The sequence below is a fragment of the Prionailurus viverrinus genome, chromosome B2 (genome assembly GCF_022837055.1).
Source record: "Prionailurus viverrinus isolate Anna chromosome B2, UM_Priviv_1.0, whole genome shotgun sequence".
Lineage (NCBI taxonomy): Eukaryota > Metazoa > Chordata > Mammalia > Carnivora > Felidae > Prionailurus > Prionailurus viverrinus.
In genome coordinates this window covers 143376912-143401031 of record NC_062565.1, presented here as the reverse complement: position 1 = coordinate 143401031, position 24120 = coordinate 143376912, and the positions used below count along the sequence as shown (strand labels likewise).

Below are 24120 nucleotides of genomic sequence, written 5' to 3'. Positions count from 1 at the left end.
GAGATGACGAGCAGCCCGTAAAGAGTCACCTGTAGACACCAGGCATCATATGTGGGTTCACGTATCATGTGTACATGTGTGTAAGTTTGTAAGAATTTCTAAGGGTATCAATGTATAAAGTTAGGTGTGTTTTCCACACCACCATTGGTATGACTCAATGCTTTCACTTCAGAGAGCACATATGTAATAGTGCAGCAGTGATGCACTAACAGTGATGAATAATCACTGACCAATCAAATGCACTCACCCCCGCACAGGTGAGGGTCCTTGTCCGATTGTGAACTTTGTTATGAATGAACATGGTGGTTCCATCTTGAGCTACACCATCAACTTTAACAGTCATGAGAAAGCTTGTCTGAATAGATGTTTCTACAAAAGAAAGAAAGTCAGCGTCAGAGACCATGTCAGGCACATCACACTTGCAAAGGTAAGAGCCCAGGAGGGTCCTTTGACCACCTCAGCCTTGGCACATTTGAAAACCTCACACTTGTCAGCGAAGTAAAACCTTTCCATTAGGTTCTACTTCCAACCCATTGTCCAGGAGCCTGTGTGAAAACCTTCATTCCAGATCCATCATTTTTGGTTCACAAAAGGGCAAGTATTTGATGGCTAATGAAATTTTATTTTTTATTTCCCCACATAAATGTTTAACTTCACTTTACACCACAATAAAGTTAGATTTATTTTTCTGTTTATATAATTTATTATTTTGTCTTTATGTCCACTGTTAAAAAATCAAGGAACAAAAAGTACTAATCCTGGGGCACCTGGGTGGCTCAGTTGGTTAAGCATCTGACTTTGGCTCAAGTCATGATCTCATGGTTCTTTGCTGACAGCTCAGAGCCTGGAGTCTACTTCAGATTCTGTGTCTCCCTGTCTCGGCCCCTTCCCTGCTCATGCTCGCTCGCTCACTCTCTCTTTCTCAAAAATAAACATTAAAAAGAAATAAAACACTTACAATCCCATCGCCAAGAGATAACCATAATTAACATGTTGTGTCCATCCTTCCAGACCATTTTCTAGACATAAAAATACACAGTGATGCTAAATTTATTTTTGTTTTTTAAAATGTTATAAAAACTGCAGCGCCTGGGTGCCTCAGCCGGTTAAGCTTCTGACTTTTCGGCTCAGGTCATGATCTCATGGTTTCGTGAGTTCCAGCTCCACGTCGGGCTCTGTGCTGACAGTGTAGAGCCTGCTTGGGATTCTCTGTCTCCCTCTCTCTCTGCCCCTCCCCCACTTGCACTCTCTCAAAATATATAAACTTTACAAAAATAATGAAATGTTATAAAAAAGGATTAAGTTTTTTGTAATATACATTTTTTTTTCATTTAATTTACTGCGGTCATGGGGTTATCTTTTCAAATTCTTTCTCAACCAAATCTTTCTCGCCTGATCACAGAACATGGAAAATAACGTGGGTGGTCATTTCTTCAGTTCCCCCCGAATGGTATGTAAGTAGTGCCACTCTAGACGAACAGAGCCGATGCATTATAAACCGTGGGTGCTGGGGCGCCTGGGTGGCTCAGTGGGTTAAGCGGCCGACTTCGGCTCAGGTCATGATCTCGCGGTCCGTGAGTTCGAGCCCTGCGTCGGGCTCTGTGCTCACAGCTCAGAGCCTGGAGCCTGTTTCGGATTCTGTGTCTCCCTCTCTCTGACCCTCCCCCGTTCATGCTCTGTCTCAAAAATAAATAAACATTAAAAAAAAAATTAAAAAAAAAAAAACAAAAAACCGTGGGTGCTGCAGGGCAGGGCTTCTCAGCCTCAGCAGTACTGATATTTTGAGGCCAGACAATCCTTCGTCATGGGACAGCCCCGTGCACTACAGGCTGTTTAGAAGCATCCCTGGCCTCCTCCCTCTAGATACTGGTAACATCCCTCCTCCCCAGTGGTGACAACCAAAATGTCACAATGTTCCTAGACACTGCCAAGTTTCCCTGGGGGACAGAACCATTGGCTCAGGGCATCAGAACTTAATTCTCTCCCAGAACCCCAAGGCAAAAGCCTGCTGTAGCAGCACCTACGCTTTGCAGCCACTTAGCTAAGCTGATCGGTGCTCCCTGAGAGCTGACCAATGCTGACTTACTTCTAACTTACTCTGGAAGACACTGGCAGACTTTTGAGGGGCTTTCAATTTGTTGCCATTATAAAGAATAATGACCATCCTTGTGATCCACCTCTGAGAACTTGTTCAAAGATTCTAAAGCTCCGTCCATCTTTCAAATATGGTGCTTTGTACAAAGAAAAATCATTCCAAAATGCCAGACTTCATACCTTTTGATTGATCCAACTCAACAACACATGTCAGCCACAGTTGCTGATTATATGTAGACAGTGGATTTGAAAGTATTTGAATTGGCTTCAGCTAAGGCAAAAAGAAAAAAAAAAGTTAAGGAATCCATATGACCTTTTCATTCAGTCTGTCTTAATATACAAAAATTTACATTTAGCAAAAAAGGTTGGAGTGTTAGCTCTGAAACAGAAACGTGCAGCTTTCATTTAGACAATACAGTGAAATTCTGCCTCCAGAAAAAGAGAGGACTTTCTACTGCAGTCACCTCTGTCTTACAAACACCTCTAAGCAGGCGATTTCCACCACCTGCAGCCTTGGGATCACATTCCTACTTAAATACCAAAAGGCCATCTTGGAGAAAAAAATTAAAAGTACATATAATGAGATGTGTTGTTAAGATAATAAAGGACATCAAAGACGTATTTCCGTATTCACAGGAATCATTCCCCAGCAGCAGTGTGCCAGACCTGTTGCTGGGTGAGGTTGGTTGTCTTCAGCTTTTGTGAAGTCTTAACACCCCTGGAGAGAAAAATTAGAGGGGACCAGGTTGCCAATAATACTTCTGCCAATGACACTTTCAGCAGTGTCTGCTGAAAACCACAATAATGGCTTCTGGCAGCCTGGGATACAGAGAACACTGTGTAAGTGTTTGAAAACCACCCAGGGTTCCAAAGAAACACATTATTAGAATGTGTAGTCTCTGCATGTAAATATATCATTTCTGTGTTTTAGCCCCGCGGAAACTCCCTGTGCCCGAAGGCGTGCCCGAAGCCACCGAGGCAATGATGCCTACCGGCGGGTGGTCTAGCATCTTGCAGAAGTGAGCGTGAGCTCTTGCAAGCAAGTCAGTTTGGTGGGACGGCTGTTATTTTCGGTGTCAAAAAAGGACTTACGTCCTGAGACAGAAATTGTAAAAGACCAAACTATGGTTAGGAAGCTCCATGGCGGCACCTCTTAGATCAGATCCTCAGGGCAAGAAGTAAATAAAATAAACACACATGCTAGCGGGCTAACCAGAGGGCCCTTTGAAACTAGGAATAGGAAGAAAAAGGATTACAAGGTAAGCTTTAGGGCATTTTCGTCCTTTTGCTTTTTTGAAAATCTTAAGGGTGAAAACCCACCAGGGAGCTAAGAGAAGGAAGACAAGGGGATATTTGGGGGCAAATAATCCAACTTAAACTTGTTATGATGCCAGGAGAATGTAGGACAACTGAATTCGGTTTACAGATAAAGATACTATGTCTGATATGCAGAAAAATAAAGGGGTTTCGTTGTTTGGGCTCTCACAAGTTAGCATTTATTAAAGAGTACTGAAATTCTCCAACTGGAAGGACCTTTGTTTTTCTCTAAAGATGGTGAAGAATCAACCACATGAAAGAAAGAAAAGAAAACGGATTTTTCACTTAAACCGAGTTCATACAAGGAATGACCAAACAATCGTCAGACAGACCTGTGCCTGTTAGAAACCCGACATGGAGACGGCATCTTCGCTTGCATAAAAATAATAAAAAATAGTCAGATGCCTGAGTGAGCACTGTTAGAACTTACAGTCTAGTAAGACTCAGGGGCGGGAGGAATCAGGGGGAGTTAACCAGCATTTGGAAAGGAACCGCTGCTCCCTCACAGGTAACACCACCGGCCTCTCACAGTGCTGCGGTATTCACTGCAGCAGAAAAGGACCTTTCGGCAAACAAGAGCCCAGGGCCCAGCGGCTGACAGCGCTGTAGGAAATGCATGCTGCCGAAGAAGGGAGCTGCAGGGCAAGGGTGGTGCGGGGACCCTCCACACAGGACAGGACCGCGTCTGAGTCACCGGGAAGTTTCTAGGGCCCCTCCAGCTGCCACTTCGACCCAGTCTTACCTTTTTACTATTACTTAGTGAAAAATTAGCTGCGGAAGTCTGGATCACTTTGGGCCCTAAAAATGTAACAGAGAAAGAAAAAGCCAGGTTATATCTATATCAATAATTAATTTATTGTTTTTCACTTAAAAATTTTTTTAACGTGTATTTCTCAGAGAGACAGACACAGAGCACAAGTGAGGGAGGGGCAGAGAAAGAGGCAGACAGAATCTGAAGCAGGGTTCAGGCTCTGAGCCGTCAGTCAGCACAGAGCCCAAAATGGGGCTCCAACTCACAGACCGCGAGATCATAACCTGAGCTGAAGTGCTGAAGGTGGACACTTAACTGGCCACCCAGGTGCCCCTATCGATTGTTTTTCAAATGCCAAGAAAGACTCGCATTATGTAGAGGTGGCCCTATTTTCCTGGTCTGTCCTTAGGGGACATATAAACATACAAACAGACACACAACATCGCAGACCAGGCGAACATCACGTGACCACCACACAATGTGTGTGACTTCCATGGGATCTAGACATGCAAAACCTCTCCTTTGCTTTCAATGACGGCTCACTCAGTAGTGCTCCGATCCAAGAAACCGTTAATGACACGGACACTGTCTATAGATTTTATAAAGTATAACAATTTCTGCTAAAAAACTAAGCCACATTTATCGGTTCATCCAATTAATCCAGTCTTCCAAAAATATGTATTGAGTTCAGGATATAAAAAAGTATAAAATATTTTAATGCATACTCAAGGCTTTTCCTGAAATAACAGATCTATAAGCTTCATGGAATCCTACAATGTAACTGTTCAGAGCTTTGGCCTTAAAAGAAGCAATCAAAGGAAACAGTGTGAAGCAGATTTTAATTTAATTTGCTCTACAATAAATTACACTCAGCTGGGATGCCAGTTTTCTGGGCTGCCTGGGTGACCATCCCCAGCCTGCTGCCCAGGAACCGCCATGTACAGAAGGAAATACTCGAGTACGTACAGCAAGTATGTAAGTAACGTAGCAACATTAAGAACCGTTAAGAATGCTGACAGGCTGTCCCTCTGTGGGAAGGAGGCTTTCGCCCACAATGAGGCTTATTTTAAATAGACTCACAATCTCAGCAAATCCCTGTTCCAGGAAATAAGGCAATCTGCTTTCTCAGAAAGAATTAAGAACTGGGAGTCGCAAAGTCCAGACTCTAGTCTTAGCCAACTTGGCTTTTTGAATCTATTTTCACATCTGCAAAATGAGGGGTGACAAACCCACTGGTCGCTAACACACTCTTAATCTGAAATCCTAACAATGTTACCACAGGACGTAGGATGGTGATTTTTGTGTCAACTGACTGGGCCCTGGGGTGCCCAGATACTTGGATAAACATGATTCTGGCGAATCAGTGGACAGACGAGAAAAAATTTGGTCCTCCCCAATGTGGGTAGGCCTCATCCAAATGGTTGAAGGCCTGAACAGAGCAAAAGGCTGAATGGGGGAGAATCTGCTCTCTGCCTGGTCTTGTCCTCGGTCTTCAAGCTGGCACATAGGTGTTCATCTGTTTCCAGACACAAGCTGGAACTTAACCAGCTCTGCTATGCCTCCATATCTTGAAACTTCTCAGCCTCCATTATCATGCAAGCCAGTTCCTTACAGTAAATCTCTCTTTCTTCTCTACCTCTGCCCCTCTCTCTCCTTGTCTCCCTGTCCCTCCCTCCCCCCTCCTATGCGTATGTGTGTCTGAGTATATACATATATATGTATCTCCCCTTTGGTTCCATTTCTCTGGAGAACCCTAACTAATACAGAGTTTGGCACAAGAGTGGTTAAAGAGGAACAGAATATTAATAATGACCTTTTTTAATATTGGTTCTGGGGTTTCTGGAATTGGCTCTCTAATCTGATTAGATTTAAAGATGCTGGGGCGCCTGGGTGGTCAGTCGGTTAAGCGGCCGACTTCGGCTCAGGTCATGATCTCGTGGTCCGTGAGTTTGAGCCCCGCGTCGGGCTCTGTGCTGACAGCTCAGAGCCTGGAGCCTGGTTCAGATTCTGTCTCTCTCTCTCTCTCTGACCCTCCCCCGTTCATGCTCTGTCTCTCTCTGTCTCAAAAATAAATAAACATTAAAAAAAAATTAAAAAAAAAATAATAAAGATGCTAATGATTGGGGTGCCTGGCTGGCTTACTCAGTTAAGTGTTCCACTTGCTTTCAGCTCAGGTCATGATTTCACGGTTCGTGGGATCAAGACCCACGTCAGGCTCTGCTGACAGTGCGGAGCCTGCTTGGGATTCTCTGTTTCCTTCTGTCTCTGCCCCTCCCTTGCTGTCTATCTCTCTCTCAAAATAGATGGATAAACTTAAAAAAAAATTTTTTTTTATAACAAATAGAATGAGGTTGACTGGTTGTTCCTAATGTCCCTGGATAACGTGGTAAAAGAAAAGGCGAGGTCAGGGGTTTGAATTCCCAGCTCCAGAGCTGCATAAATGATCTGACAGCTTCTGTGCGCCCTGACAGAGACCCTTATCACCTGTAGCCATAGGGGCTGAGTGCTGAAAATCAAGCTCAGAATCTCATCCTGCAACTGGCAGAATTACAATGCAAGTTGGACACCGGCCTCACAGGCTCACTGCTGAAGTGAGGGCACTGACTGGGGAGCAGTGGGGTCCTGGTCTGGGGATGTGGGATCCTGGTCTGGAGACGCACAGGAGGATCCTGAGGAAGCTGGGGGTGTGGAGCTACTACGTTTCAATGCATCTTCTTTGCCATTAGACGAGTTCTCTCCATTCCCAGTAGAAACAGCCCTCCCACCTCCTTCCTAGACGAAGACCCTGCATTACCTACGCAAGTGATCCCTGAGGATCAGGCAAGACGATGCAGATTCTGCTGAGCAACCTTCCTTCTTTGCTTCTAGAACAATAACTAGACTTAAGTCCCAACAGGCCTCTGAAGGTGAGGCACCAAATATGACCCACGAGGAGATGCACTACACTCTCAAAGAATACTTGAGTTTTCGGATTTATACAGAGAGAAATCTGGGGAACGTGTATGGGAACGACTACTAAGGGTGTGGGGAACATGGTGGAAGGAACGTAAATTGGATCAGGCTGGATTTATGGACATGGGCTCACTCAGCAGAGATACTGCGTTGCATGCTAGAGCTCAGGGAGTTAGGAGGGGCTCTAACAGTTCGGTTGGCTGGTTAAAACTTGGACCAAAAGGTGGTCCCCAGTGAGCAAATCAGAAATGCCACACCTGCCTTGGCTTAATGGAGAGGAGGGGATTGGGAGACTTGGGGAGACTAGAACATTGGGGTGGATTTGTCATTTAAGACCTGCTGGAAGAGCCCAGAAGACAAACCTTTCACTACTACTGTGAGGAATAAATTTGTGAGGGGAGCCCCAGCATCCTGAAAGAGCTCTGTGACGGCCCTGCTCGGCAGGCCACCCAGAGAGCAGGAGCCATGACCACTGAACGGGGGGAAACCAAACGCTATGGGAGTCGCTGAATCCCAGCAGCGGTGGGGCCAAGCAGAGGGACTCAGCCACCAAAAGCAAGGTGGGTATGGTCACTGTAACGAACAGGAGAGTCAAAGCAGCAATCCGACCATCTGATTCACACAGACCTGTGGTGCTGGCTAGTTGATTATGGTGTTTCCAGAAGTGAAATACACAGGAAGCCTACTATAGTCTTACCTGATCTGTGTAAGCAGAAAATTCTAAGTGAACAAAAGTGTAACCAGAATCATAAACACAGGAAGTTGCAGCCCATCGATAGATTCCAGATTTGAGCCGGGTTACAGACTCAAACCTTGAGTGAAGAGGAGACAGGGTCCCCTTAAGAAAGCACCCCAGTACATTGCCAAAAATGTGTACTATTAATCATTCTCCCAAAGGAACCTACAACCTTTTACCAAGATGACCGCACACTGGGGAAAAGAAATACATTTTGGGGACCCCCGGACACCGGCTCTGAACTGACCCTAATTTCAGGAGACCCAAAACATCAATGCGGTCCACCAGTCAGAGCAGGGACTCACGGAGGTCACGCAATCAGTGGGGTTTTAGCTCAGGTACGTGTCACAATGGGCCCAGTGGGTCCCCAGTTCCAGAACGCAGAACTGCACTAGATACACTCAGCGCCTGGCAGAATCCCCACCCTGCAGGGAGCCTCTACTTACAAAAACATAATCAAAAGCAGTATCGCATGCCTGGATGGACTGCAGCCGTGAGTTCTCCCATCCCCCAACCGGAAAGGTTCCCACCACACGGCCGTTCAACTCGCCTATCTGGCCTGGGCAGAAGGTGGGTGGGTCTTGGAGAGGACAGCAGATCGCCATTAAGCATCACCGGGTGTGGTTCGAACCGCAGCGGCTGTTGCAGGCAGGGTTTCATTGCTTGAGCAAATTCACACATCCTCTGGGACCTGAGGCAGCTGCTGATCCGGCAAACGCCATTTTCTTCATCGCCGAGAGCGAGGCCCACCAGAAGCCAGGCCAGCAATACACCTTCATGGTCCTCCCTCAAAGGAGTGTCAAATCTCCGGCCCTACATCCTAATTTGGTTCGCACGGACCTTGGTCACCTCTCCCTCCCACAAGCCGCCGTGAGCAAGAAGCAGCGAGTACTGTAAACTTCCTGGTAAGACACTCGCACGTGGGAGAACGGAAAGAAATCTGGTCAAGATACACGTGCGCCATGTAGAGCTATCCCTTCTGAGGTGAAAGCTAAACCGTTGTATTTGGCTCCCCTACAACCAAACCAGAGACGCGACGCCTAGCGGGCCTCCCCTCTTTGCCTTTTGGAGGCAACGTGTTCCTCGCTTGGGTGTCATACTCTGGCCCATTTACCTCGTGAACCAAAAAGCTGCAAGTTTTGAGTGGGGGCCAGGACAAGAGAAGGCTCTCCACCAGCTCCAGGCTGCCGTGCGGGCTGCCTGCTGCTGGGCCACATGATCCGGCAGATGTAAAGGTGTCTGAAATGTCAGAAGACAAGGATGTCATCTGGAGCCTTTGGCAGGGCCCACAGATGAATCTTCGCGCAGACCCTTGGGACTCTGGAGCAAAGCCTTGCCCTCCTCCACAGATAACCACTCCCCTCGTGACACACAGCTCTTGCCTTCCTACCGGGCCTTAGGAGAGACTAAATGCTTACCCGTGGGCCACCAAGTTACCAGGAGACCTGAGCTGCCCGCCACGAGCTGCGTGTCAGCCGACCCAGCAGGAACGGAGCTGGACACGCTAGCAGCACTCCATCATCCGACGGAAGTGGGGCATATACGATCGCGCCCAAGCAGGCCCCGAAGGCACAATAAATCCATCTATATCGGTATCTACGTATATCCTATTGGTGTGTTTCTCTGGAGAACCCTAATACCAGCACTCACTGGAAAGAAGGAAAGGGACATGGAAATCCTGACATCGCTCTTCCCATCTCAGCCCAGGTGTATCACTTTTCACTTATGCAAGAGTGGAAAAGGTTGAATATAATCACGGATGTTGTGGCCAACAGTGGCTTAAGGAAACGAGTTGGCTGAGGTCCCATGAGACGGCAGTTCAGGAGACTATGAATGCCTCTCCTACCAATCTTAAAAGGACAGTTATGAAAATCAAGTAAGATGACTGATATGTCCTGTGCTGTGATTAATGTAACTTATTCCTTGGTGACTTCACAGGCAGGAAAAGAGGAGGCTACAGTTGCTTGTCACCATCATTTTCGTCACCAGCAGGCAAACAGCACATAAACGACCTCCCTCTCCCCAGCTTCCTTGGGCCATTCACCCAGCCCACATCCAGTGTAGGTTAAGAAACTAGCCTCTGAGGGGCACCTGGGTGGCTCAGTTGGCTGAGCGTCTAACAACGGCTCAGGTCATGATCTCGCGGTTGGTGAGTTCAGGTCCCACGTCGGGCTCTGTGCTGACAGCTCGGAGCCTGAAGCCTGCTTCGGATTCTACGTCTCCCTCTTTCTCTGCCCCTCCCCTGCTCACGCTCTGTCTCTCCCTCTCTCTCAAAATTAAATAAACATAAAAAAAGTTTAAGAAACTAGCCTTTGGAGGCCCAGCCGCCTCTGGGACACGCTAAGCCTAAGTGTCATTTGACTTTAGTAGGAAATGCCGTAATCAAACACCTATCAGAGACCACCCTCAGTAAAAAATATATTTAAGAAAGAAAGAAGAAACAACCACACAGGCTCCTGGTCTCCTACCCCCCAGACAGGGCTGAAGAGACCAGGTTTCTGGGAACCTGCTGAAAACAGGCCAGCTTCTCTGGTTCTGTTTTCCATCTGTGCAAAATGGGGTTGGACTGGATGATTTCAAAGGCATTTCTGAAGCTAAAAGCATTATGATGTGGCTCTGGAACCCCAGGGCACCTGGTGCCCTGAACACAAGGCAAAAGCCAACCTGCAGGCTCCCTCCTGCCAAGAGCTTGGGGCGTCACTAGAGCAGCCTCCCAGGTCCCCTCGGTCACCCCAGCCCCGTGCTCACAGCTATCTCATGCCCTCCCTGGAATCTGCTGCGCCGGGCCGTTTACATTGCCTGCGGCCCCCATCGGCCAGCATGTCCTGGACTCGCCAGCGCCCAGGCTGGGTCCCGAGCACAGGAGACTGCAGAAATGTTGGACCGTCCGCTAAAAGGTACGCCATCGAGGCCTCCCGGTACTGCCAGGCTAAACTCAAGCCCTGGCTGCTGTGTGGGGCAAGGCCAGGGTTACCCCTCACCCAGTGGGTTCAGAAGAAGTGGCACTTCACCCTCTACAGCAGGGAGGGCTCTTAGCGGGTGCCAGCGAGTGGGGACAGCTCAGCTGGGCTGAAAAGCGGGTACTAAGGTAACTGTAAATGATAAAACGATCAAAAACTGCGGCTTACCTCTGATCCCAACGAAGACGGTCAGGCCGAAACAGACGAAGAAGACGACGAACACGAGGACAAAGTGGCGCTTGGAGAGCGTGTACAGCCGCATGGGCGCCAGCCTGCAGAGAAGCCAGCGGGTGAGGCTCACACAGGGGTGGCCGAGGCTACATCGGGCCATCCCCTCCCCCCCTCAGGGGCGGGCCTCCCCAAGACCCAGGTCGCCCGCCTGACCAAAACACCTTGGGGGCCACCAGAGGGTGGGGGACTGTCCGCTAAGCCCTGGGTCAAGCGCTCCGGGGAGAGGGCTTCTCCGCAGGCAGCCAAACCCCACTCCTCGTGGCGCGAGAACGTGCTGCGGCTTCGACGCCCACTCGGGGCGTGTTTCACCACCCCACCCACGTGGTGGCTCAGCACTTCTACACAGCCCGACTTTCAGCAGCCAGAGCAGAGCCTGGGTGCAGGGAAGACCCCAATTCACACGGGCTCGCGGCTGTCTGCGGACGCAGTCAAGCCCAGACCAGGAACTGCAGGTGCCTCCAGCACGTATCTTCCTACCTGGCCCTCCAGGAAGCCCACGGCCTCACGTTTCCTGTCCAGGGCTCTGCACAGCCCTGCACCTGCACCCACCCACACGGTGAAGCTCAGCCTGGCCTTTGCTGAGCAGGCCGCCCACAGTCCTCTGTGACTTACTCCAACGTGGAGAGCAGCTCAGTGGATCCATCCCACCCCCCCGTCAGGAGGTCCCTGCCTATTCAGTCCTATTTTCTGCTCTGGAAGAAGACGGCAGTGGGGAGGGATCAGTTCTCCTTTCGAATGCCCCACCTCAGGCGTCAGAAGAAAATCCACGAAGGACCACACTTCAAATGTGTGAGGCCCGGCCAGCCACACGGCCTCTAGTCCTCACTGCTGCCTCTACACGCAGGCAGGCGTGATGAACACGCGTGTGCGTGGCTGTGTTTCAGTTCAACCTGACTGCAAAGAGGTGGCAGGCCAGGTCTGGCCCGCAAGCGGCCGACCGCTACCAAATAACCTAACGAGGAGACCCATAAACCCAAAGAGATGAGCGACGGGGGTGGGGGGCTGTTTTGCTTTGCTTTTTACATTCTTTTTATTCCCATAGCATTTCCTGGTCTTGGGAGCTGGGACAGGAGGAACTTCTCACACCTCAGAACAGTGCACACACGCCTGGGACAGGCAGAACCAGGCTGAGAACTGAAACGGAAGGAAAGGTTATTTGCTTTTACGGTACTGTGTGCACACATACAACCTCTCCTTTACGTGGCTGACGATTCCAGTTCCTGAGCAGGAAATCAGCCAGATGGTATCTCGGGGCAAAGGTGGGGCCCAGAAGCCACCTTGGCTCAGACGTGGCTCGGCTGATACCAAGCCAGCTCTCTCCAGCAGGACCCACCAGACCTTTGGGCGAATGAACTCTGAGGTCAGTGTCACTGTGTTTCATTGAATGACGGCACCAGTGAAGAAATAAAGGGACGAGTAGTAACTCTGTCTCTTCCTTCTGGACTCAAGTCCAAAGGCTGACCCACAAGCGACCCTGCTGTGCATGAAAACGAGGGCCAGTGAATTAAGTAGTCTGACCCCAACTCTGATTTTGGATCCTAATGATTATAAGAGGCCTGAAAGTCTTAAAATATTAGAGCCAGAAATGACCTCAGGGAGGAAGTCTAACCCCTTCGACTGACACATGGGGACACTGGGGCCTAGACACGGCAGAACAGTTGCCTGAGATGTCACAGCTCTGCCCCTTGGCAGTAACTGCCGCTCCCCAGGAAGGAGGCTCAGGGAAGCAGGGAGAGCTGAGGGGACCCATCTCCGTGAGTGCCCTTCTGGAGAAAGCCCCGTGGAGGCGGGGCGGCATGCGAACAAGGTCCTCTTTGTCATTTCTCTGCCATCCCCAGGTGTCGAGGCTAATAATGCAGATCCTTAGCACAGTCTGCAGAAGGGAAGATTTCTGTGCAGCTGCACGGGGCATTTTCACTTGGAAAAAACACTACACAAAGCTAAATGGACTAGATGCTGGGAAAATGCAAATAGTCTGTAGTTCACAGGACTGCACCGATGTCGCTCTCTTAGCTCTGATAAACGTGCCGCGATGCTGAGACGCTAGCAAGAGGGGAAGCTGCGTGAAGGGTGTGCAGAGGCACTTTGTACTATCTTTGCCACTCTTCCATAAACCCAAGGTTGTATAAAAAATTAGAGTCACTTGCGGCATCCCACTCTGCTGCTCTCAGGGAGACCTGTTTCCACCCCCTCCCCCCGCCCCGTCCACCCTGTGCTGAGGCTCTGAGGGGCGCTGAGGGCTCTGAGCACAGGCGAGAGCCCAAAGGACATTAGTTAGAAGCAGAGAAAAACAGAGTAATAATAATTACATTTAAATTTTGATATTTAAAACCTATCATTAAGACACATTATCAATCATTTGCTAGAAAAGCCTAGTTACTTAGCAGACGAGAGGGTATGAGGAGAAAAGAGATCAGCAGGGCAACGGGAGCACAAGGCCAAGTTCCTGCAGCAAACACCTGCCCAGGGACGCTGTGCCAATTTCCTCCTCCAGGGCTGAATACAAATCTAGTGCTTCCCTTCCTTAACCCTGCTACTTAAGGGGTGCCTGGGTGGCTCAGCCAGTTAAGCATCCAACTTCGGCTCAGGTCATGATCTCACGGCTCATGGGTTCAAGTCCGTTTGAGCAACGGACTCTGTGCTGACAGCTCGGCGGAGCCTGGAGCCTGTTTCGGGTTCTGTGTCTCCCTCTTTCTCTCTGCCCCTCCCCCACTCACACGCACCTGTGCACGCACTCTCTCTCAAAAATAAATACTAAACATTAAAAAAAATTGTAAACCCTGCTACTTAATTCCAATTTATTACAGATTTTCCTGGTTCAGAAATCAGACCTCACCCAAGTCAATGGAAAAAAGACACAGAGAAAGCGGAATAAACCCCCTGCTCGAGAAAATGTGATCGGGCACAATCGCGGCCATGACCTCGGCTTGCTGGGGGCAGGCTGGGCACGGAGCCACATTTCTGCTGTCTTCCAGCGGTAAACCTTTCCAGGCATCCTCACCCTGGGGGCCTGGGGTCTGAGGACCCCCTCCAGCCACAGGGTGCTGTGGGCCAGCACCAGCACCAAGATGGCTCAGTTCCGCACGACGGTGCCTCCTCTCCAGGGTTCCTTTTGCTCTCGGCTTCGTGTCTAAAAACTCCACAGCAGTTCGCTCAAAAACAAGGGACTTCCTAAGCCTCAGAAACACCTTCCTATTCGAGACAAATCACAGTTCTGCACTGTTGCTCAATCAAAGTAGTGGCGCTGTGAGTGGCAGCAGTGGGGAGTCGAGGCCACTCCCCAGAGGGTCTCCTTTCACGTCTCCCCCCACCCTGCCAGCCGCCCCACAACCACTTCCTGCCTGACCCAGGCTCCCAGCGCTTTCTCTGCCTACCTCCCACTTCACCTCCCAGCTGAAACACCAACGTGTTTCTGACCATCAAGCGAGCCGACAGCCCAGGCAAGTCTCAGTGAACAGGCAACCTGTATTCCCTAGGATCCGGCCACCAATGGAACGAATATTCCCTAAGTGCTCAGAGGCAAGGCTGTGATGTAGGCAATACACACAGCCTGACACCAAGAGGCCTCCGATCCAGGAGCCTAATCCGCTCGGCCTCTGCTGTCACCCATGCCCCTGCACTGCATGGACTCTCCGATGCCGGACCATCTCCTGCCTCCTCTCTCCTGCTTCCTCTCTCACACTCCTTCCCACCTCCAGGAACCATCTCAACCCCCTCCCTGCCCCTGATCCCACCCTGAGACAGTGTCCCCCAAGACATTTTCACTAAGGAGTCTACACCACTTTATGGTCAATAAGTTTAAAACCGAACCCATTAAAAAACAAAGTAACAAATGAAAAAGCTGCTTCCACTGCCCATTTCCTGCCTCTCCCCTTTCTGCATCCCACATCCTGCAACCTTGGAGTCACCTCTGAGGATGCCTATCTCTCATTCACCCCACGCCTGCGGCCAGCCAGGAGGAGGGGCGCTTTGCTTCCTAACGTCTCGTTCCCCATGCGGGGTCTCGGGGCCCAGGCCCTGGCCACGCCAAGCACGGTCACTGCAACAGCCTGCCAGATGCCTCCCCTGGGTGCCGTGCCACGGCTCAGCAGGTAACCTGCCCTAGACCAGCGAGCTACTAAGTGGCTGAGGCGGTGTTCAAACCCAAGCATCAGCATCCAGGGCTTAATTTCTTTAATGTTTCCCACCATGGTGAAGCCAGACTCTAGACCAGCCCCTTCGCACACTGCTCTCCTGATGTGAAATGCTCTCTCTTCTCCACACCAAACCATCGAAATCTGCCTCACAGGGCTCACCTGCAGGTCCCACCTTCTCCAGGAAGCTTCCCCTCCCTCCCATCTCTCGTAACTTTAACCTATTACGACACACGTGGCCTGCACGACACAGCCGAGGGCCTGAAGACAAAGTACCCATCTACCTGCCATGGACGCTGGACACAAGAAAACACCTGTCCAACTTTCATTAGTTATCTCAAAAGTGTTCACGTACTTCCCTTGAATTGGTGTGTAAGATACTAGGGAGCAGGGAGAGGACTCCCCACTTCCCCAGACACCCTGGCCAAGTCAAGCACCGCATGTGGTGGGATCTTCAACCCAGATAACCAGAGCAGGAAGGCCCCGGACAAAACCCTGCCAGCTCAGGACAGCTGTCCCTCCTTTTTCTCTTCTGGATGGGACCCAGACGCCAGTCTTCCTCTCCAGGCCCACGTCTCTTTTCACACTCAGGCATTTAACACACACACTCTAAAATGCAGACCTCCCTGGAGCCCCTGGAGCCTTGGAAGACCTTTCAAACTCAATGGAACAGATTGTCCCCTTAGCTTTGGCTTGGACCGTTTAGGTCCCTTCTAAATTAATCTCAGTTTCACGGGTGACTTAAAATAGCACCCAGACTTATTTCCTAGAGAAACTAAAAACACCTTTACTGGAAAGCCAGTCCCCCAAACTGCAGCCATCATCCAAATGGCTGCAAGCTGCGCCTGCCCTTCGTTGTGCATAGTCATAACCATCTCCCAAGGGACTGCTTCCAGGTACCATGAAGTCTGTGAAGCCATCAATACCCACAACGAAACAGCAGGAAAACCATCCCGCAGGACCTTCTGCAGCCAGACGTCACCGCTGTCCTGCCGGGACACATTGGCACGTGCTGCCCTTTGCCCTCTTCCCTTGTCAGCTCTGCGCAACGATCTCACCCTGTTCCGGGCGAACAATTCCACGTTCACGGCCCGGCCCAGCTGAGCCCCAGGCTGACAGCGAACACCTGTTTGACCCTCCGCTTGCACATCTGGTGAGCGGCTGGTGTGATGCGTCCAAAGCCAGACTCCGGATCTTCCCCCACCCTGTCCTGCAGAGTTCCCAGCCCCAGGACGTGGCAGCCCCAGCCTTCCAGGGGCTCAGGCCGAGAGCAGGGCGGTCACCTTCGACACCTGTCTTCTGCTCACTCCCCACATCTAATGCAACAACACAGCCTTCAACATACATCGTGTCGCGGCCCTTCTCGGTCCCCCAGTCAGGCCCTGCCATCTTTCACTGCACCGCAGGCCTCCCCCGGGCCTCGGCTTGTGGCCTGAGCACCCACACTCTGCTCTCCGCCTCACTGCTCTGAAAGCCACGTGCGTTCACTCTCAGTCCGGAACTCTCCAGTGGCTTCCCTATCACGGTGAGTGACAGCCAAACACTCCACCACCAACAGTCGCTGGCACGCCTGTGACATGATCACACGGGTTTCTTTGGAAACAACTCACCCACCATAATCCTCACTTCGTTCTAAAGGAGGAACAGGAGCCATGGGAGATGAAGGGACTTCTTCGGGGGCAGGGCAGAAGCACCACTGCTGTCTGCCCAGAGCCACACTCTGCCTCCTCCTCCCCTGGTCCCCTGCCCTCCAGAGACCAGCCTCACTTGCCCAGTCCCCCCCCCCCCCCCCCCCGGCCGCACTGGGGCCCAGAACCTGTGGGAAACCAGCCAGGCGCTGCTAGGCAAGGTTTCCCTGCCTCACAAAGAGATGTGTGAGAAGAGCCTCCTCTGTCCCCGTGGGGAGAGCCGTGCAGGGGAGCGCTGCCCGCACGGCCACAGCCACACGGCACGTCAGAAGGTGCACACAGCCGACAGGCCCAGACTGAGAGCCAGAGACAGAGACTACCTAGGCCACACAGGGACACAAGAGCTGCCAAAGCGGCCCTGGAGATGCCCCCTTCAACTTCTCGATGCTCCTGTTCTTTAAGCCACTTTTCACAGGTATTCGATTCGAACCAGAAGCTTCCCGGGGCACCCAGGTAGCTCAGACGGTTAAACATCCAACTCCTGATTTCGGCTCAGGTTGCGATCTCAGGGACTGTGGGATCAAGCCCTGAGCTGGGGTCTGCACTGAGAGTACAGAGCTTGCTTGGGATTCGTGCTCTCTCTCTCTCTCTGACCCTCCCCTGGCTCACAAGCTCTTTCTCTCTCTCAAAATAAACATTAAAAAAAAAAAAAAAACAAAACAAAGCTTGCCTTCATATACATACCAAAAAAAGAAAAAAAACCCCACAATTAAAAATGAAACTCAAGACACTACGTCACATAAGTATAGAAACCTCCCTGTTCAAGCACCTGGAACTGTCCTGTCAGAATGTGAAACAGTCACCAACCATCCTTGTTGCCTGCCCTTCCTATTTCCATCGATGATTAGTCACCGAGTCCTTCCTCTCCCTCCAGGCCCGACGCACCCTTCCTTCCCCCTTCCTTCCCGGCCCAGCTGAGTCCTGCCTCCTGTGAGGTCGCCCCCCAACCACACTGACCAGGCAACTGTCTCCTCCAATGGAGGACAGGAGGCACGTGCCCATTTCCAGATTTCACTGTGGGTAGCAACTGTTCACAGACTTCCATGCCTCTCCCAGCCTGGAGCTCCCCCTTGGCCTCTCTAGGCCCAGTGGTCCAGCGCTGAGCCTTATAAATGACAGGCCATGAACTAGAGATTCCTTAGTCCAATAACTATTGATTTCTTCCATTTCTATGCATTCCTCCCTGGTTTTACTCTGGTTTCCTCCAGGTTCTAATTTCTTTGCGATTATAAAGTATGGACCACTGAATTGTAAAATTGAACGTTTTCTCCCACTGTTATCTTGTAAATTTTTTGTATGGTTCTGGCCTTTGCTAGGTCTGGGAACTGGCCAGAACAGCTCCAAGAAAGTGCCTTCCCCTCAGCACACACCCTCAGTCAGGCCCCTGCTCAGCCGCCTGGAAAGCCAGTGTCCCCATTAGGGCCACCGAGAACTCCAGAACTGCTTGAGCCAACATTACTTTCCCACTGGACGCTTCTCCCTCCCACACAGGCCCTATAAGAGTTATTAAAACACCACTGGAGAGAAACCGTGGGAGAGGCACACACTCGACGAGTCCCTTTATGGGCCTGGAGCAGAATGACCATGACACGGACAGAACTTGGCTGAGCAGAGAAGGCGAGAAGACACCTGAAGGCATGGCCTTCCAGTGACGCGGCAAGAGGAGACCAGCAGCAGTCTCTGCCTTTGACAGAACCCTAAATGATATAGTCAGCACACACAGGGAGGCAGGAGAAAACAGCATCCAGGAGGCCGAAGCATTCTTATAAATACGTATTTCATCTGGTCTCATAAAGTCACAATACAGTAGGTAAGTTAAGACTGAAAATATTTCAGTATCACAAATCTCGCTACTTGTTCAACTCCTTCCCAGATTTCCCACTGGAGAATTAAAAAAATGACATCTGGGCAGTGGGAAGGGCCTTTCAGTCTCAGTACGTGGGCATGCTTTAAGCGAAGATTTTGTTTTTCTCATCATGTGTATAAAAGTAATCTCTTCTCCCGTGGTCCAAAGCGCTGGCCTGGTATCTGCAGCCTGGCTTCAAATCCTGCCCACCCACCCCCACTTGCTAGGCAGACGACTAAGTAACTCTCAGGGCCCCAGTGTCCTCCTCTGTACATCAGAGACACGTGGAAAACCCCCAGGGTCGTTGGCGGGCATAGATGAAAGAATGAAGAATCCAGGACAGTGCAGGAAGCATATAGGAAGAACTCAATCAGGTTTGCTATAGTAGTAAGAGTTGTGCTTTTGTCCCCATCCCCTACTTTTTCTTTTTTAAAAATCTGTTTTCGGGACGCCTGGGTGGCTCAGTCAGTTGGGCGTCCGACTTTGGCTCAGGTCATGAGCTCGCGGTTCATGGGTTCGAGCCCCACGTCGGGATCTGTGCTGACGGCTCGGAGCCTGGAGCCTGCTTCGGATTCTGTGTCTCCCTCTCTCTCTCTGCCCCTCCCCTGCTCACACTCTCTCTCTCTCTCTCTCAAAAAATAAACATTAAAGAATTTTTTTTCTAAAAACGTTTCCATCTTACCATTATCCCTGATGATCCACTCTGTAATACCTCCCCTCCTCCAGCTCAGAACCCAGCCAACTGAAGAAAAGTGCAGGGCCGTCATTCCCTAAGCACCTATTTGGTACTAGGCTAGGTGCTTCCCGGTGAGGCAGGTACTATCAGCCCTTTCACAGACGGGACATTAGAGGCTAGGGTTGGCATACACTGCTGAGGTCCCAGTCCACATGAGGGGGGCGGGATTTGAACCCCCAGAGTCAGCAGCAGAAAGGAGGCCCACCGCTCCCTCACTCTCGCTTTTTGGCCCCCTCACCAAAATCTCCCCTTTTTAAACCTACCGTTCAATGGGTTTTGAGAAGAAAAAACTCTAAGGGGAAGAACAGAATAAGAACTCCGAAATTTCTATCAGGGACATATATTGAATACAGCCAAATATATTCAAAGTTCAAACTTGACTATATTATAAATAATTTATGGCTACCTAGTCAAAAAAGCCATTATACCAACATTCAAGGCCCAACAACCTCAAAGCGTATTTTAATGAACAGTATGCTCATCGACACTCCTCAAGGAACCACGAATCCTTGTGTATCCTCGCCAGGCTGCAAGCCCAGTGACTCACACCCAGGAGCGTGTTAGGTAACTGAATAGCCTTCCCGGGGCAAAGACAACAAGGAAGCAGGCCACACGCTGGTCAGCGCAGGCAGTGCGCCAGCCAGGGGGCAGCACCCAAGCCCAGGCCCAGACAGCGCGTCCGGCGGTGAAGAACCCAGGATCTGAAGGCAGACCGCCCGGGCTAGAAGGCCTCTCCGCCACGACCCGCAGGGTGACCTGGGGCAAGCCACTCTCCTTCTCGGCACCTCCAGTCCCCGAACTGTAAAATTCAGAAAATGGACATGCCCCACCGCCGAGGGGAGCCGGGGTAATTAAATGAGTCATTCGTTACACGAAAGCCCTCGTGAGCACTCGTTCATTGCCAGCCGCTACTGAGCGATGTCACTCATGTGGGCTCTGGAGCCAACCACTCGGGCTTCAGCCTCAGCTCTGCGACATACTGTGACCTTGAGAACCTCGGACCGGACTTCTCTGCACCTCAGTGTTGCCATCTGTAACAATGGGAATGGTCACGGGGCGAGTAGCTGTGAGGATGGCACGAAATGACACACAGAAGGGGCTCACAGCAGTATCTGGTACAGAGAAAACAGCGTTACTTTTTATTAGCTCCAGAGATCATTTGGGTTCAGGGGGGAAAACAAAAGATTCCTAAGAGGCACAATCCTAAAAAACTCTGTAGTTGCAAGACAAGGATACTGACACAGGCCTGCTGTCCCCTCGAGCACTGGGACACTCGGAAGGCCTGGGACACAGAAACCCCAACAAGGTCTGTGTTCATCTGTCTGAGCCACGCCTTCACTGCTGGCAGAGGAGGAGTCCACTTAATACAATTCCACTCTGAAATGCATACAGAATGAAACGGACATGTGAAACAGACTCTCCAAAAACTGGTTGTAAGTATCAAACACCACACACACACACACCACCACCACCACCACCAACAACAACCTTATCTACGTCTGCAGGAAATGCTACTGCGAGAGCAAAGCAACACACGAACCTGAGACACCTCAACTATGTGTAGGGCTGTGACGGCTATGCTCAAACAGGAAGTCAGGGCAACAACTGTTTGAGACGCCCACGGCCCTTACCTCCTGAACCCCGGCACCTGTCACTTCCCAGGCATTTTCAGAAAAGGAAGGGAGTTTGCAGGAATTTTAAGCTTAAAGCTTTAAGGACGGGGAAACTATTTATCCTGACTGGTTTTGACAGCAATCTCTTCTGCCCTTTTAAGAGTAGGCAGGGCTGCATGTGAGCAGGGAGCTCACAGTCCTGCAGACCCTGCATTGGCCCCGGCCCCCCAAGCTGAGCTCCTCCACCACGCTGCTCTTTTCTCTTCCGTCCCCCCCCCCCCCCCATCCCCCTGCCCCGGCACTCTTTCTCTGGCTCCTCTTCCTGCTCCTGTCACTTCTCGCCACGGGGCTCTGTCACATCTGGCAACAAGAGCACTTTGACCTTCCCGGGGCCTGAAGCAGGACACGCTTCAGGCTTGTTTCCTCGTGGGATTCTGATGCGCACCAAAGACTTTTTCTGACTCCCACTGCTTTCATGTCCTCTTGAATGAGACGACGGTGGCTGGCTGACCTCCAGGTACCTCCAACATCCCCCAACCCCAGCCCCTTGCTCCACAGAGCCCGGCATGGCTTCTAGGAGAGCGTCGGGCCGTCGACCGCTCCATGGCAGGAGACATACTCCGCTGAAATCCTTTGCTCACACTGTGGTTTGAGAGTCTCGCTTTAGTTAACAGCCCCCACTTGGTCTAGTTCCCTATCACGTGACAGACAGCCCCCGACTTCCCCAGGAGACCCAGACTGCAGTCCTGGCCAACGCCCACACCGCTTCAAGCTCTCTGCTCCTCTGGTCCAAGTAAATGGGAGGACACCCCACACACCACCCAGGGCTGCTGTGCTGTGTGGACCCAAGGACGTTCGCTACGGAGGAGAACCTCCCAAACCATGCTGGCTGTCACTCTGCCGCAGGGTCACAGCTTTGCACGACCCCAGAAGGCATCTTCGCACGGCATCCCAAGTACACTATTCGCACAGGTCACAAACGAACGGTGTCCCTGGAGTTGTGCGAAGGCACCACCGGTAACCCACCTCTGCCCGGGGTTTAGTTAAAAGAAAGACCTTTCAAATATCCATGTAGGGCTACCATTTTAGGCTGGCCCGGTTCCCTATGCTGTGCTAAAGTAATTAACCACAGTCAGAAACTTCGGAGGAGGTGGAGGAAAACCTTTCCCTCCATCACATAGGTCTGCATTCTGGCAACACCCTCCGATCTTCTCTATGTCCACAGTCAGAGGACTCGGCAGCAGTCCAATGCAAACCCTCCCAGCCCCTACGACCCCAAACACAGAGAAACTCACACAGTCCTGTCTGAAGGTTGCCTTCAACTGCCCAAGGGGCCCTCCCAACCTCCTGCCACAGACACTGCTCCACACAGCAGACAGACTCTGGGCACTCCTTCTCTGGGACTTCTGACTTTTTGCAACTCAAGCACAAAACTTGTTAGTTTTCTCTCCTCTTCCCGGATGTCCCCTGGGAGGTACCCAGGTGACTCTGCTGCGTCAAAGGCAAGCTTTAGGGCTGGCGTCTGTGGGGCCCTGGACAGGTTTTTCCTCCTTAAAATCCCTCAACTTCACAGAGGTAATAAGGCCCAAAGTCAGCAGATTAAAACTCATAAAACTCGGTGTCCCTGAGATCTAAAAGGGCTGTGGCAGGCTCCCAACGTGCCACCATCATCAAAAAGCCACTGGAAAGCACCTCTCTTTAGTCTCAGCTGGGCTAGATCACAAAGAGCTGAGTGGGGTGCTCTGGGCGCTTTTAACAGAGACGTGACAGGGCCACTGTCGGGGCAGGGGGCCACCGCCCTTCCAGCGGGGAGGCTGGGCCCCGGGCTGCCCCAGGGAAGGCGGTGAGGGCTTCCCGGGAGGGCCGCTCCTTAGCCATCCAAACCTGGGGAGCACGGGTCTCCGGAGACAGCAGGGCCAGAGCTGGCCTCCGAGGGTCCTCCCGGGGCGCCTCTGGCCGAGACCCGTCCCGGAACGCGGCCCCGGTACCCACCGCCTGCAGGCCGCCGGGGCGGGGGAGGGGGGGGGGCGTGCGCCTAGCCGCCCCCGCGAAGCCCCCGGCGTCGCGCCCTCCCCCCGGGGCCCGGGCTCCACGTGGGCGGAGGGCCCGGCGTCAGGGCTCGCGGGACCCGGACGCGGGGCCCGGGCGCCCAGGGAGGGGAGACCCCGGCCCTCGTCGCCCGCCCTGCCGACCGGCACTCACGGTTCCATCTCGGCGCCCCGGCCCTCGGCCCCGGCCCGCGCCCCGAGCCCGCCCGGCACCGCACGGTAGCCGCGGCAGCCACAGCCACAGCCGCAGCCGGAGGGACAGCGGCCCCGGAGCAGAGCAGCCGGCTCCGTGGAACTCGTCAGAGCGCGACGCGCCGCGGGGTCACGTGCGCGGAAGCGACCGCGCGGCGGCGGGAGGGGCGGGGGGCGGCGCGGCCGGGGCGAAGGTGGGGGGTAGGGGCGAAGGTGAGGGGGGCGGGGGCGGGGGTGACAGTGGGGGCGGGGCCCGGGTGAAGGTGGGGTGCAGCCCGAGCGGAGCAGGGGCGGGAGAGGGGGTGCAGGACCCCGCCCAGACCCCCCCCCACTGGCCCCATGGGAGGGGGTCCCGCGGCGCGCCCACCTCCCAAATTTCTGTAATCAAGAACAGAGGAGGGGCGCCTGGGTGGCCCAGTCGGTTAAGCTCTAACTCTAGGTGTCAGCTCACGTCTTGACCTCACAGTGGGAAGATAGAGCCCTACACTGGGCTCTGTGCTGAGCATGAGCCTGCTTGGGTGTCTCTTTCTCGCTCTCTGCCCCTCCCTGCTTCTCTTTCTCTCTCTCTCAAAATAAATAAACTTAAAAGAGCCACAGTTTTGGATATTTCCAAGATTCTCTTTGGAACATTTGTCAGAATGTCCCCTTATTGCTATGGGCTTAAAGTCAATCTGAATGAGGAAAAGAAAAGACTCGAGCTTTCTTCCCGCCAACAAGAGACCAACACGGATAGGATTCCGTTCCTGCCCTCAGCAAACTTACAGGCAAAGTAAGTTACCAAAACTAAGTGTGAGGAGCACAGATTGCTACAGTGGCCCTGAGG

General features: G+C 51.8%; 1 protein-coding gene across 4 annotated transcripts in view; it reads right to left on the bottom strand.

Moving 5' to 3' along the window:
• Positions 1 to 23405, bottom strand: part of TMEM181 (transmembrane protein 181) — a 50160-nt gene extending 26755 nt beyond the window's left edge. For 2 of the 4 annotated variants that reach the window (XM_047858997.1, XM_047859001.1), the window contains exons 1-5: positions 23260 to 23405; positions 10979 to 11082; positions 4154 to 4209; positions 2275 to 2365; positions 248 to 369 (exon numbers count right to left, since the gene is read on the bottom strand). In XM_047858997.1, coding sequence (XP_047714953.1) covers positions 248 to 369; positions 2275 to 2365; positions 4154 to 4209; positions 10979 to 11082; positions 23260 to 23267 — 381 coding nt within the window. In that variant the 5' untranslated portion in view covers positions 23268 to 23405. Of the gene's footprint in view, positions 1 to 247; positions 370 to 2274; positions 2366 to 4153; positions 4210 to 8400; positions 10021 to 10978; positions 11083 to 22352; positions 22916 to 23259 lie in introns of those variants that run through there. The other 2 variants (XM_047858999.1, XM_047859000.1) reach the window with 2 other exon arrangements.
• Between the last annotated feature and the right edge of the window lie 715 nt (positions 23406 to 24120).